At 39.2% G+C, this 16,118-nt stretch overlaps 1 protein-coding gene across 8 annotated transcripts in view; it reads left to right on the top strand.

The window, feature by feature from the left end:
- Positions 1-4,104: 4,104 nt before the first annotated feature.
- The window catches only part of DHRS3 (dehydrogenase/reductase 3), a 33,289-nt gene continuing 21,275 nt past the window's right edge, over positions 4,105-16,118 (top strand). For 3 of the 8 annotated variants that reach the window (XM_049811298.1, XM_049811261.1, XM_049811270.1), the window contains exon 1: positions 9,725-9,867. Coding sequence is in view for 2 of the 8 variants with exons in the window: in XM_049811227.1 (XP_049667184.1) it covers positions 7,937-8,131 (195 nt within the window). In the remaining 6 variants the exon portion in view is untranslated. The other 5 variants (XM_049811288.1, XM_049811254.1, XM_049811227.1 and 2 more) reach the window with 5 other exon arrangements.

Genomic DNA, 16,118 nt, shown 5'->3' with positions numbered 1-16,118 from the left:
ACTCTGGAATATTTCTTTATCCCCACTAATCTCACAGATATTCCATTTTAAAACCCTTATAAAAGTTTGTAATCGTGGTCATAGAAGAGAAATACTCCTTTTTATGATCCATAAGATTCTGCATTTGGCTAACAAACCTGTAGTGGTATTCCCTCAGAAAGTGGGATCTTGACTAAAAAAGAGATGAGTCCTTTCTAGCTTTTCTTGTACCCTTAAAAGAAGCAGATGAAATATATCTGCTTAGAAAAATCCGATTTATACAAAATATGCATTACAGGAAAGAGCAAGAAACTTTAATGTGAATTACTTAACAGGGTAAACAAATATTTAGCTGTGTGGAATGAAATTAAACAACTTGAGTCATAAGAGATAAAGTACCAGATGATAAGAGTGACCAGACAGGATTCTTAAGAGAATAGGTCTAATTGTTAACTTCAGTGGAAGTCAGTAAGTACAACTGATTGAATTATGTGGTTTAAAATATAAATAGATAAATAGGTGTTAAGGGTAAGAAAACCATGAAATCCATGTAAGTTATAACATGGAACTCCTGGCTTAACTCAGCAGGCCTGGAACTTGTGATCATAGTAGGCATCTTTCCAATACTGACTCAAATTATTTGACTAAGCTGGGGAATAATTGATCTCTTCCATGACTGTGAGGTGCAGGACACTTAACTGAGCCCCTCCCAACTTCTTACTCCATCCAGACCTGTGGGGGTACACCAACTTGAATTTTTTATTTATTTTTTTTAAACTACATAAATTAAAGCAAAAATTAAGGCTACTTTTATATTCCGAGAAGGAATATCTAGGTTGGGGTTTGGTGAGTTTTACTAATCCATCCTAAAATTAATAGACTTTCAGACCAGCAACCAAGCATCTAATGAGAGATTGGAGGGGAGGTAGGAGTCCTATGAAGAGGGGTTCTTGGACTTTGGGGTTGGTTGGTTGGTTAGGGGATTTTTTTTGATCAAACACTGTTGGACAAAGTTTAATTGGAGGGCAGGGATGAGTGTTCTGAAAAAGCATTTCTGTTATTACTTTACAGGTCAGCTTCTAGGAGACATCTGGGTTTATGCATGCTACTGTTAAAATGGATCTTTCTTCCTCCAAAGGATCAGCTGATCCTCACTGCCCTGTATCCTTATGCATATCAGGAAAGATAAAATAACTTTTTAAAAAGCAGCAGTCCCCATAAATGAGTTAAAGGATCAGTTGGCCTTTGGAAGCCCTGTGTTGTTTACCTCATGTATCATTTGCTCCAATGTCCTCCTCCAGAGCTGCTCTTACCTTAAAAAGATTAGTGATACCAGTTCGTAGGGGTAATGGTAGTGATTCAGCCAGAATGAGCAAACTGACTTTCTGCTAACAGTGGGTAAAGTTCTAAAAATACCCAGATAAATTACTAAAAATCCAAACCTTATCTTTGCTCAGACCGTCATCAAAAATGCTGTGGGTTCTGTTTGAATGAAGAACCCAGCATCCCTCTGTGTGGTCTCTTAGCTCAGCTGCATCTCTCTAGAGATCTTATTTTCCCATCATCAATTTATAATGTGATCTTCCCCCCCACACACATCAATTCATACACCTAATGCTGATCCATCCTAGCCTTCCAACCAAAAACGTTTGCCGTTGACAACAGCATTCTCTTCCTAACATTCCTTCTGTTTTTGGTTTCCTTTCTAGATTTGTCAAGTTTGAAGAAGCTTATAACAGTTAGAGGACTTGAATTATTTCACCTCTGTATATACTAGTGAACCACTAGCTCTGGAAAGAAATTATAGCTGCATGTAATAAATTCTTTTAAAAAGACATTGTTAGAAAGGATTCAGGGAACATTTTATCTAGAGATCTTTTCCTAAGCTTGTTTACAAGCTTCCAGTGCAAACTTACTACAGGCATTAGCCTACTGTTCTGTTGTCAAAATCCACATCACATTGGTTTAGTAGGATTTCAGTTTAGGCTCTTGAAACAATAAGCTTCTCTAATTTTGAGGGCCTTACGGACTTAATTCTTCTGTCTCCCTAGTTCCTTGTATAGAAGTTTTGTCAGGACTGAGGAATTAGCCAGAAGGAATGGTAAATATTGACTGGTGTAAAAGTGAGGTAAATGTACTAGAGAGAACATAAGATGAATCAATCAGTTTAACAAAATGTAGTCTCCATTCCTGTTCATATGTGGTACTTTTTCACTGTTCTCTCTTCCAATATGAAGAAGCAGGCTAACAGATTGAGACAGATTTGGCTTCTAATTAAAGATAGGTGAGAAAAAAGAAGGGCAGTTAGTACAAATGACAAAATCTAACATGTACTAAAATGACTAAGCAACTGAAAGAAATACCACATTCTTGATGTTGCTATCCCTTAATCTGAATTCCAAGTAGCACTTATGTGCACTTTGAAAACACCGTACTTCTGCTTATAAAGACAATTATTTTTACACATATTGAATCTAGAAAGGGTTGTCATCTAGAGTTTAGAATTACTCAGAAAGACGTTTGTTATATCTTTATTCATGATACTGATTTGTTGTGAGACCCTGGGAAAGCCGTAAGATGTCCAAATGTAGCTTTTTGCACAAGGCTGGACACAGACTGTTTTCTGTCAAGGCTGGAAGTTAAACAGAAACCTGCTCCCTTTGAGCTTAGTCCGTGGCAAAACTCCACTTACAAGGCAACAGTATCAGACTCTTCATACTTAATAGCATATAGAAGGACAGTGTGAAATCATAGAACTACTGGGACACATTTCAAATGGAAAATGTGAACTCAAGGGAAGAATGAAATCAAGAAGCACAAAAATTTAGCTCTTGATTTATCCAAATCTGACAGCAGTACTTCATGTAACAAAAACCAGATCAACTTGGCAAAAGGTTTTCCTTTTTTAAAGGAGGTTTAGTTTTAATCTGTGATCGTGATAGATTGTCCGTGGTCAAGAACCCTGCACTGATGTAAAAAACTGGTATTACTTGACACCCTAGTAACACAGACTTTCCATTGTGTAACAGTGCTGTTCTGTGTTCCCAGTTCTTTCACATCTGCTTACCAATGTACTGTATATATTTGGGTGGATTTTTTTAAGCTGAAAACACAGAATTGTTAGCCCAAATGGTTTTCAGACATGCCTTGAGCATGCTTTTAATTTCTAGCTCCTTTTTCCTTTCAAAAGTTCTTGCAGTTTAGCAACTTCGTTTGCACAGACTTCCAAGTTTGCTAGGAACTTGGCTGCAAAGGCTCTGTGAACAAATTTAGAGTTCTGCCAATATACCTAGGTGCAACATGAAGATCTAAGCATTCAGACACTCTACCTCAGCCTCTTCATAGGTCCGTGTAACATTGTTCTGCAAAAATAGACCTTTGTTATGCAAGTGATGTGTGTAGTATATAAACTTGTTTTGGAGGTAAATGTTGCTTTTTCACTGCTGTTTTTTCCTTCAAGACAGGGCAAGTAAGAAAAAGTAGGTTTCTGTGACTCTCATTGAGAGTATGAGTAAATCCACACTAACTACAATCCAAAAGCTGGGTTTCAGTTACTATAGGCCTTCCTAACCTACCTTTACATTAGCTAGCCTAAATATGAACAACAGGTTTAGTTTTAACCTGGGCTATTACAATTCGGTATTACTGTGGTTAAATATTCAGAAAGTATAAACGCATCTTTTGAGCTATGGTCCCAGGAATGGGTCATTCATTCAGGGATGATCTAAATTTAAACCTACTAATTCAGAATAGATTCGTAAAACCATATTAAAGCCATCTTCCTTTACAGTTCTGTGAAGAAGTACAAACCCAGAAATTTAAACAGAGATGCAGGAGCCAAAACTGAATGAGTTACCGCTGAGATGTATTACATGACTACCTTCTTGCTCTTGTTGCAAACTGGAATAAAACATAGTTTAAAGTGGCATGAAAATGGCTTAAACCAAGTTGTTGGGGGTTTTTTTGCAATTTATGCGTTGTTGTGAGTGTCTGTATAGGAAACAAATAGTTCATTATTATGCAGCTATCCAAAATGCAAATTTAATTCTGCAGCTAAGTGATAGCATTAGCAACTGATGCAATTTTACAAAATTAACAGGCCTGCTTACTGAATGCTCCAGTGCACTGATTAAGGACTTCTGAGTAGAAACATGGAAGGGATTCACTTGGGGACAACTTTTAACTTCTAATTAGGAACAACTGCTGTGATGTGACAGATCCTTGTTACCATCAACAAAGGTATGTACTAAGTGTCTCTTTGCACCTACAGATATTTACTAAAAGCAGTTTGGATAGTCAAACCTATGTGAAGGTATAGTTTAGGGGGTTTCACTAACAGAGATGAACTTTTTGAACAAAAGCACATGTTGGTTTTGTAAAGGTGACAGTTTGGAAAAAGACCTCTTGCCAAAAATAGTGCAATGGTTACTATACAACAATCAGATGAAATCCCAGAATACTACTTTTTTGCCACTTTTCAGAGTGGAACTGCAATTAAAAGGGACAAACCTCAGCTGTTCTCAGTGTTCTATGTGGTATGTGTAGAATTCAAAGCTGTTTGGCTTTTTGTTTGAATTAGGTGAAATATTTTAAAATAACATGCGTTTATTTTTCACCATATTTATTACAGGCAAAATGCAGTACTTCAGTTTTACTGTAAGCCTGCTTTTGCTTCTTGCTTTTGTACATTTGTACTATGTAGTAACTACTGCTTTTCACTGCTTTAAGGTAAATCTAAAGTAAAGTAGTAAAGAAGTAAAATAGTTTATATTTTCATGAAATTTGAAGAGTAGGTTAGGAAAATTTTAAATATTTAGAACTGTCTTTTTACTCCCACTCCAAATTTGGTAGCAACTTTGCACATAGATCAATAAACTGAAATCATAATGAATGAAAAAAACCCACTTCCAGTATATTTTGGAATATTATTCAAGCTGGAAACAGATACATGAAATCAATATTCACAAGATTATTCCATTCCCACTGGTGTCAAAGGACCTACAAATGTTTAAAATTAATAATTAATTTGTTTTGAAATCTGAATAGGTTAACTGTGTAATACTGCTGGCTTTTCTATTTTAAATGTGTCTGTGGTGATTTATGCATAAAGAGACTGAACTCAGGAATGAAAAAATCAAATTTATTTTGATGAACTTCATATCCTTTCATTTCTAACACTGCTCCTTATTTCCATACCAGAAAGTTGTTATATTTGTTACCAGTCCAGACACTGAGTCATTCTTGTTTAAACCAGACACTAGGCTCTCTGTGTAATTTCTCTCTCCCCTTCAGAGTTTTTGGACTGAGAGGAAAATTGTAATGCCAGGTGCCTCCCCTAGCTCCATTTCTGTAAAAACACACACAGGTGCTAAATGCTGCCAAGCGGCAATGGAAATTCTCTGAGCTCTGGTTCTTTCAGATGCAGCTAAGTTAGGGAATACCACCCGATTCTGATAATATGTACAGACGTATGGTTTCGGGTTAGAATGCTTCATCTTCTTCTCTCCAAAAACCTCTCTCCTGACACTTCATGATGATGCAGTGATAGTCATATGGCTTATTTCATGTGAGGTAACCTGGTATTTAAAGGTAAGAACTCTGCAAGTTTCTCTCTAAATTTTATTTTCTTTTTTTCTGAAAACTTATGTGGAACTTTTAACAGAGCTGAAACGGAAGGATTTAGATATTGTTCATATTTTGTGTTAAAAAAACTATGTGTGATACAGGTTTTAAATGTGGGTGGTGCCAGAAACTTGGTTGCTCTTCTTTTTGCAAACAAGTAACCCCTGAACACTCTGTTACCGTATGGCCACTTTGAAAAATGCTCGTTCACAAAAAATACCTGTTTGATTCCAAAGCATAAAACTGAATTTCTTTTCAAAGGGATTCAGCGTCCTAACTTGGCTACCTATGTATAGAGGCTTAGACTCATACAATTGCATTGCAGTGGTGCTTTAGTAACTATAGATGTAAAGAAGTTTGAGAAGGTCTTTCGAATTTGTCATTTTTCAGTAATTCTAGTTTTTACCACTAGATGGCTTCCCAGGATAGTGGATATAGATCCAGACGTCCTGAATTAACGTGCGGGATTGGATTCATTTTGGCACATTCTTAGTGATAGATGGTCATAATGACGAAGTTCTTTCCAGCTCAGCCGTGAAGATAGCAATGTGAGGTTTGACATCCCGGAGCGTCTTCTGACATCCTCAAAGCTTTGTATATTAGGTTATTTGTGATTGCTGCCACAACTAACTGTGTATGAACAGCTCTCGGTTCAAATGTGCAGTTAGATCCTCCTCAGAAATGCTTAATCAGTGCAATTGAGAACATAACTTACCTGCCTCATGCTTAGCAGTGCAAACAACCAAGTCGGAGGACCTAGTTACAGTGCAATTTGCCCTTTCTCCTGTTACAACATAGTTTAAAGTGCTATGGAGACCTCCTTGTGTTGCAATTATGCCTTCATAACTGGACGAAAAAATCTTGGAAAAGGAGAGGAAAAAACCCACCCTTTGTCGTGAGCAAGTGAGTCTCCCTCCTTCATTCAGAGCCTGCCTTTTTTATTGCCCCACTACTAAATGAACAGTTTTCAGCAATGCAAGCATCTTCCAGCTTGGAAAATCCGTGCCTTGTCACGTTGTCCATAAAACCATTGCTCCAACGGTCATAGATTTCGACGATTCTCAGCCTAGGCTGGATTCAGCCTGGCAATCTAGGGCTGAAAGAAGTTTTCCCCTCCACGCCAGCTTATCCCGGGCAAGCAGTTCTCTGCCAGAGCTCCGTAAGGCAGAGATAACTCCCTTGAACTCAGCCTTAACCCCGGCTGTTCCTGGAACTGCTTTTTCCTGGGCTCAAGTCAGACCACAGCACCTTCTTTTCTGGTGTGTGTACGTTAGGGAGGAGGCAGGGGTTGCCTGGCTCGGTTACAGTGTACTTCAGCTACAGCTGCAAGCCCAACGTGGCACGCAGCAAGCCCCGACTTGCGCGCTGCAGCTCAGAAGCGAGCGTACGGCTCAGCCTGCCTGCATGTGTGAGTTTATGTGCGGTGGCTCCGAGATAGCTCTGGGGGAGGGGAGAGCCAAGCCAGCCACTCACAGAAACAGTAGTGAAATCTCCCCAACACTTTAACTGTCAATCAGGCTTAATGGGGTATAAAAACTCCCCAGCGCCGCGGCTGTGATAGGCAGAGAGAGCAATAGGGAGAAATGAGTAAGAGCCAGAGCTGAAATAGTGTACGGCATAATTCCTGCTCTGTGATCACAGATACTCCAAGTGAAAAAAACAGGAGAGGGGGCCGAAGGAGGCGGTTATCAGCTCAACCTTTGCAACCGGCTCAGGACAGAACGTCTATGGATATTTATAGATATTAAAACAAAAACAACAACCTTGCCCTGAATAGAGCCTTTCTTAAAAAGAAGGTCCTGGCAATTCTGTCTTATTTAAGCAATTTCCTGAGTCTAAGAATAGAAATAAGCTGCCTGGAAGGCACTGCAGGCTGAAATTTGGAGACATAGGCTGCTTTATTTTATTTCTCCAAGTATAAAAACCTTCCATTTGGATACTGGATTTTTATGTCGGTTTTTGAAGCAGAGGGTTGTATGGTTACTTTTAATTCTACTTTTTTTTCTCTCTCTTTTAATTTAAAAAAACTGTTTTCCAGTTAAAAAGCAAGGAAACCGTTTTACCTGCATGTGACAATCCCAGAGGACACCGATCAAGAAACAGGGGAGTGACTTGGTCTTCTGCACTACTTTACTCCTACCCCAATTTTTTTTAGGGGGAGAGAAGGATTTTTCCAGTCCAAGAATCTCTTTGCCCCCCAAGTTCTGGAAGGGGGTTGAAGACTTGTCACCCATCTGGGGGTGCATGAAGGGTATTGGTTTTCTTTCTCTGTTAACTTGGTTCTGTGAAGGGTTGGAAGAGAATTTTGCCTTCCTGACTTGCCTGGAACAAGAGGATGATTTGGAAGTGGCTGGGCGCTTTGCTGCTTTTCCCCGTGCAGATGGTTTATTTGGTGGTGAAAGCTGCCGTGTGCATGGTGCTGCCGCCCAAGCTCCGAGACCTGTCCGGGGAGAATGTGCTCATCACCGGAGGGGGCAGAGGCATCGGCCGCCATCTGGCCAGGGAGTTTGCTAAACGAGGAGCCAGAAAGGTGAGCATCGGCACGAAGGGGAGGGGGGGAGGAAGCTCCCACCTGCTGCTCTACCGGGGAGTCCTCCGACTCGGAGACTTAAAAGCCTTTTCCCTCGCCTCTAGGTGGGATTGATGGGATCGCTTTGAAAAGGTGAGAGCGGAGAAGGGGCACTGATTTTGCCAAACCCTGGCGTGCTGGCCCATTACGTTGACTTACATTTCAGAAGTTGCCCACTCCTCCTTCCCTGCATCCTGTCTCTCCCCATCTCATCTGAGGAAACGTGACAGTGGGAAAGGGGGCCCCTTGTGAATCCTCCTCCGCTGACAAAGGAGAGGTTTTTGCTCCAGCCCAGGTTTCCTGTGGCAGGGAGAGGAGAGCGATGTTCCCATGCCTGAAGCTAGTGCTCACTTGCTTTTCTGTTTACTAGGCTGCTTCCTGGCAGTTCTGGTTGCTGGGACTGCGTACAAACAAGAGGGGGGGGGGGGGGGGGCAGCTGACTGCCGGCTCCAGCCTTCCAGGCTGAGCACATCTGTAGCTCTCCTTAGGGACAGCCAGAGTGCCGCTGCCACGCGTGTCACCCCTGAGGAGAGGGGCTTGACTCGGAAAGGGGCAAATGGTGTGTGCAGGAGGGTTCTGGCTCTCGGTCCTGATAATGCATTCTCTCGGGAAAGCGGAGAGAAGAGTTCACTTTCACCCCGATGGTTTTCCATTCACGAAATTAATTTCTTGTGCCTTCTGAAGTCCCTTGTATTTTGCTTTTGGCCAGCCCAGAGCTGTTCAACGGTAGGATGAATGAGAACCCAGCAAGGAAGAAAAGCACCACACGAATAGGAGCTGTGGGATTGTTCACATGTTTCCTTTAGGAAAGAGAGGCTGAGAGGCTTGTCTGTCTGCACAACAGCCTAGAAATGCCAGTGTAGCTGGTGTGTCCATTCTCTAGCTCAGGAACTGGTGGTTTACCTTGAAATGCTGTGTTTTCATAAGTACAGATATCTCGATATGTGTGAATCGGTCTGCAATACAAACACACATACCCTGAATTGAGGCTTGAGATTTAAAGTTTCAACTCCCACTTTATGGGTAATGAGAGGGAGGAATCATGAAATTAGACAGCTGCATAAATACTTCTCTGTGTGAGAAAGGATGAATGAGAGTAAATAGAGAATAAAGAAGAAGAAAAATACAGAGAGGATATTTAAAGAAAAATTTGCATTTAGTTTGGGATAGTGTTTTGTCACTTCCTGACACATGCATTACAGTTTTCTATGTGTGGTATAGAGCTATTTTGGCATACAACTTCGAGGTGTAAAATATGTCAGCATTGAACTTTGATGTTTGTATATGCTTGTGTTTAAACATCTTGTTGAGATTTACAGATTCTTGGAGACAGAGCAAACAAGTTGACTGACCTTTGGACCCAAGCAATTTGCTGAAAGTGTGTGTATATTATCTGTTGGAATACCATGCTTCATTATTTATTTAGTCCGGCTGGTTGTATGCTAAGCTCTGGTATTAAAGTACCACCACTTCTACAACTAATTCAAGAGCTGCTCAGCTGCAGTTAAGCTAGAAGCTGAACAATGGCAGTCAGCCCTAATGAACCAGGTGACATGGGCCAAAAGGAGAGCGAGCTATTTAGGATATAGAGCTGAGGGTGAAATTACTATAAACAGATACAAACTGTAGTTAATTTGTATGTCTCATCTATAAAATCTCTATGTATCTTAGAAGGAAAGAATAAATGAGAATAATTGGTGGGTACCTTTGTACTTGTCTCATATGATGTTGTGAAATGCTGTATGGTTGCTAGTTATTATTTTGAACTTTGGGGGGGGGAGTTGCCTTATGGGTTTTTTTCATGTTTGTCATCAAGGTGTTTCAGTTTTTGCTTTTACTGAATTTGAATAAGATTCTTCTTTCAGTTATATCATTGCTATCCAGTAAGTCAAATATGGCACTCAGCAAGTTTTGATCGTCTCTGTAGTGGCACTGCCTTTCTACCTTCAGCAGTGGCACATGTTCCCTGCAACACTAAAGTAGGCTTCTTTTTTCTTCCTTAACATTCTTAATGACAGTTTTACCTAGATGTGGTAGTTTCCATTTCCTGTGCTCTGAGATTTCATTTCTTTCCAGCCTTCTGTGCTCAACCCTAACTTTGTGAGTGTAATGCAGTCTTCATGTAGAATGCCAGATCTCTGTTTGGCACTACTCTTCAATTTTGTGTTTTGCCGTAGACAATCAAAAAGAAACAAAAAAGACTTGAAGTGGCTAGCAAGTCGTCTTTCAATAAGGCTTGTGAAAACTAACTATTCTACTTTTCTGTTGTCTTCTTACACAGTTAACTCTTTTACAATTATATGCAAAGCTTTAATTATTGATCATAATTAATAATTTCTAACAGATTCTGATTATTAGATGGCGTGGTCACAATATACCAAGTTTAGAAAAGCACTTCCACTAAAGGCGTGAAATTCTGAGGCCAAGCACTGTGTTACATAGAGGTGAACAAAAACAATAACATACAGATTCAGAGTCTAATAGTGGGTGTGCAGTATATCTTGAAAAAGTCATCACAGCGCTTGCGCACACAGACATAGTGGCAGAGTTTTGGAGGTAGGCGGCGATATATAACCATATTTTTGAGATTAGAATCTTCTGAATGATAGGTTAGTTGAGACTTAGTGTAAGAAATTTCCTCTGATAATTAGACTGGGTTGGTTTTATAATCTTACACTCTATATTTTCAGGTTTGGTTTTGTTTATCACAAATGAGATGTATTTGAGCAGTTTTCACGTAAGATGACAAGTGGTGTATCTCACTAAGATTATGAATCTGCAACTTTTTTACTGTAAAATTTGATCTTGCATTTAAAGCTATGAAGATGGCAAGAAATAAAAAAGGGTTTGTGCAAATAGAAATACAGCATCTTTTGCTTGATAGATGAGCATGGAGACTGAAATTCTCAACCCAACAGAATGGAAGTCTCTTGGGCGTGATCATGTAAATCCATCCTGATTCCCATCCTCTACCCCACATTCTTTTAAGTCCATTGCTCTGCTATTGTGCGTCAAATATGACTTGGACAGGTAAATGTCTAGGAGACATTTCCTTCTAAGGTGATGTTTCTTTTCTCATGGTTGTTTATTAGCTTCTTTGATGAAATGGCCAATAAGGGGACAAAGTGTCAGTTGTATTTTTATTATGGAAGTGTGTATCTTCTATTTTTTTTAATTAAGACTACCAATGATTTTTAGGCAATGAAAGACTTGAATCATTAGATCATCCCTGTTCAGGTGTATACTAAGAGGTCAAAGGATCCATACTGTATTTTTACTTTCGGGTAGAAGTTTTAAAAAAGTACTTGGTCATGGGAGGCACTGTGTATTTAAATGCTTCCTGTAGAACTTCTGGAAAAAAACAAAAGCATGTAAATTTTGTATGCAGAGAGAGTGGTTTACAGATTATACAGGACATGTTAGTGTTATTATGAGGGATGACTAGCATTGAATTTTCCCCGGAAGTACTGAAGTATTGTAATTCAACTTTCATGCTGTTCCCCAGAGAAGTGTCCAGATTCAGAAGTGCCGGCTGAGGAGTTACTTTGCTGCAGCTGAATTGCTGGAGAAACATACTTTTTTGCTTTAGTTCCTTCTTGGTTGCTTGCAAAATTCAAAATTTTCACTATTGTTGGCTTTAACTCTTGAGAATTTTGACTATACCTTAAAAGTATTTGACCAGTAGAGCATCACCTCTGCCTCAGTCTCACACATTGGTAGTTTTGTTAAGGCTCTTAGCTTTTGATATTCTGTGGTTAGCCAAAATGGCAGAGTATATCTGTGTTAATGAAACGGGAGAAGGAGAGATTTTTATGAGTTTATGATTTAATGCCTATGAAATAAAAATCCACTTCCAAAGCTTAATGGTGTTTTGCAAAGAATATACTGTATAATCGAGTTAATATTGGGAAGACTGGCCCCTTTGAACAATATTTCTTGTGTGGAAATACAGATGTGAGTAGTCAAAGGGATGCAGGGGCTGAATGGGTTCATTCACCGGTGGTTAGAGTTGGAAAATGCTTCTGGTTTCCCCTAAGCCGTTTGCTTTTCCTACAGCATTTTCTATTATAGTGCCTTTGCCAGAGAGTTGCCCGCCCTGGTTTTGATGATCTCCAGTGATGAAGTTTTGATTTGTATGTCTCTTGTATGTCATTTTTATGTCTTGCTCCTTGTTAGGTTTTCTTTTAGGGCATTTCCTTGATGTCTAGAAATTTTCCTTGTAATTTTTATTTACTTTGTTCACAGATTATTTAATCTGAGGTCTGATTGAACAGGAAAGAGATACTGGGTTCTTAGTCATTCTGCATTATTAAAAGTCACCAAAACCTAAAAAAAGTAACTGAAAAAGATGTAATTATAGGGTAGAAACAGATCCCCAACTTTAGTATGTATTTTAGTATTCAAGGTTATCTGACAGTGACTTTGGAAGAGTTTCTTAGGCCTTTTCTGTTGGGAGGCTGGTCAAAAGCCATTGATTTTCATTAGGTTTTTTATTTACACGGAGAGCTCTGGGCTCAGAATTCAGCAGTATGGATCTTCAGTAGCATATCTACAGGGAATCTTAGGCAGCAGTGCTTTTCTTTTGTTCCTTTGTGATAATTTCTGTGATCTCAGTTTCTTTCAATGTATATTTTGTTGTATTTTGCTCCACACACACACTCCCCAGCTGTGATATGTTTGCCTTTTTGGCAACTGTAGCTATTGATGAATGAACAAGAGGGCTTCTAGGGAATCAGGGTGTTTTGGCATGAGAGATGTCCCCAGAACACCAAATGGGTTAGGGGCAGCCCTGGCCTTGTGCTAGTGTGACAGTACTGCAGAGAAGAGTTGAACAATTCCTATTAACCATGTTGAGAGTTCTTCACATTCATCACTGTGCAAGAAATGACCTCGTAAATACACTGAAAGATCTCTCCTTTCACTGTTTTGTCCTCTGGACATTCACTTCCTGTATTGCAGGAGACTGCGACTCTAAGGGTTTGCATGCTTGTGCAGCAGATGAGGTAAGCAGTCTGGAATATCAGAACAGACAAGAGCCCTTACTAGATGGCAAGGAGCTGGTATCACCAACAAAAACAAGAAACGGAAACTTTGCTCTTGCATGGAATGTACCGCTTGATTGCCATGACCTCGCTCTGTCAGCAGTGGAGTCTAGACAATTATGTCTGCAAGTCTGCAAGGTACTTCTAACAGGATGGCAATGTGATGGGCAGCTGTAGAATGCCACAAACACAATAATACAGTGATTGTTATGGGATAGTGAACAAAGATCCTGAAGGCACTACTTGAAAAATTTTGCTTTGAAGACTGAGAAGAGATTTTCTTTGTTGTTGTTTTGGTTTGCATTTTGCTTATATCACTCCTGGTTTTGTTCAGGCTACAAAGAAAAAAACAAACCCTGAAATCTCAACTGTTCTTTCCATCACTACTTTGACAATGTTTTCAGACTCAGAGCTCAATATCTTCATTTAGGGATACCTTATCATCTGAGCATGCTATCCTCTTTCAGTTCAGTTATAATTGTGATGGTAATAAGAAGTCAGTGGAGGAAGGAGCACCAAGGAAGGGTTGAGAGCTGTGCAAGCCCACTCTGCTGCTGAAATCTGGAGCCAGTTTCTTTCAGTGTTCCACTGACTGCTTGAGAGCCTTGTGTAATTGGAGAGTTTTAGCTGCGTGATACTTTAGGCTATAAATTGTGTTTAGGATGCGAGTATTGCAGAGAGGTTATATAAAAAATGGTATCAGGTCTTAGAATTTAGCCTGGTATTCCCAGTAATGGAAAATTTGGCAAGTTTTGAAATGAGTTTTTACAATGGCATGCTCCTCCCACATAATCCACACAAACTGCATCTGTAGTTCCATGAATATTTCACTTTGGTCTTTATGAATCATGTTGACATATTACTGTCCTGATTTGTATGAATTAGGAAATATCATTTAAAAACTTCTTTATAACATATACCAATGCTATGTGATAAAGGAATAACTGCATTGTGACTAGAGCTGGAAATTAAATTAATACTCATCTCATGAAGTGAGGGAAAAATACTGAGACTGATGCTAAAAGTCATTCAGAGCTGTGACCTTTTTTAAGTTGTAGGGCAAAAGCTATTAATATCTCACGTGGATTTCAGTAAGGTTCTTAATCTAAAATGTCTTTTAAAATATTCATCATTCTCAAACATTCATCTCTGATTTCACTTTCAGATCCTGTAGAATACTCTCATTAAACTGTATTTGAGAGTTAGCTCTTCCCTAAAGAAGAACCTGACATCAAATTCTTAACGCACAGGAATTTTCATCTGCCACAGAGTTCCATCCAGATGGGCTGTAGTGTTCCAAACCTGAAAACATTTCTTTTGTCATGTACAAAGGCGTATAATTTCTGATAATGTGCTAGAGGAGTGGGGAAGGGATGAAATAGCATACCTGAAGTAAACTCAGTAAGTCCTTCTGCTTGCTGTCTGTCAGGTTTTAAATCCACTGCAGCTGGGCCAGTCATCAGGAAGACACTTGTATTCTGCAAGTAATAACTGATTTCTGACATGTATCTTGCAATTCTTTCTTAACATGAATAGACCTGATCTGGTCACCCCAGAGGAGATTAGTTCTGATATAAGGCAAAGAGCTGACTTAAATTTACATAATTTCAGAGCTGAGAGGAACTGGTTTTCCATAGAATGTGATTAATCACCATGTACTTGTTTTTAACAGGCACCATGATCTAACATAATGAAATCATAAAGCCTTTCAAATTATGTTTATAAAAGAAATTGACACAGTTCTGATGTACTTTACCCAATGCAAATGCAGTATGCAAATGTACTGCACAAACAGATGTTGAGTTGGCCTGGTATATAGTGATTTTTAAAAGGCTCAGTGTAAAATTTACATATCTATTTTTAGATTCCAGTGCTAAGACAATGTTGTCAAGAGAGCATCTGTCCACATCCTGAATGCTTTTTATGCCCTGTGGAGATACCAGAATGACATATAGTCCATGGGTCTAATGGATATCTGTGTAGTAATTTAGAAATGCAAATAAGTAAACTAGCCATTTTGAAAAGGCAGTCTGACATGTCTCAATGTGACAAAGTTAATGTAATTTAAAAGGAAATTTTGCATTTTCTATGTTGTAGATATTGCAGTATAATGAGAATATTTACCCATAGTGCAAATGTCAGGTTCTAGGTAGTTAATCTCTCCTGTTGCACGTGGTTGAAAAAAAGCCAGCATAGGAACTGAACAATTTCAGGCATATATTTAGTGATGCTTACTTTAATCTTATTTAAATTTAAGCACTTAATCTTACAGCGAACTATTAGAGCATGTCATAACTTACCAGTAACCAGAAGTCTGTGAAAAGAATTGGGGAGTGAATGTTTTTCCATGTCATGCAAAATAATACATTAATTTTGAACTTTTGGTAAACTATGAGAGCATAGATTTGATTGAGTTGCTTTATGGTCTCTAGAAAGGCTTTCTTTCTCTAAAGATTATATACTGACAGCAATTTTATTTAATGGCTTCCTGTTGGCAACTCACTTCCTTGTTGTTTGAATTTAAGGATGGGCAGAAGAACCCTTGTTTCAAGTCCCAGGCTTAGATGGCATTAAGCCTGTTATGTGTGCTAGTGCCAAGGCCAGCAGTTTGAATAACATGCTGAGTAAGTGTCTCTGGTTGGCAAGCCCAGCCAGAATTTTTCAGATATCAGATCTGTTGATGTCTGTGAAGCAGCATTCCGGCTGGAGCTGTTTTAGCTTATAATTTAGAACATACCTGTCTTTTGTTACTGAGTATGTTGTAAGGAGAATAAATAATGTTAACAAGAAGTGGAACTTGCAGACATCTCACATCAGGATACAGTGATGTCATGTGAAAATATTGTCCCAGTGAGACTGTGCACACCAAAATCCAGCTTTAAAATGCTTAAGGACTAGCATCAAGA

Source organism: Accipiter gentilis, chromosome 1 (genome assembly GCF_929443795.1).
Source record: "Accipiter gentilis chromosome 1, bAccGen1.1, whole genome shotgun sequence".
Classification (NCBI taxonomy): Eukaryota; Metazoa; Chordata; class Aves; order Accipitriformes; family Accipitridae; genus Astur; species Astur gentilis.
The sequence above is the reverse complement of the archived record's forward strand: the minus strand, read 5'-3'. Positions and strand labels throughout refer to the sequence as shown.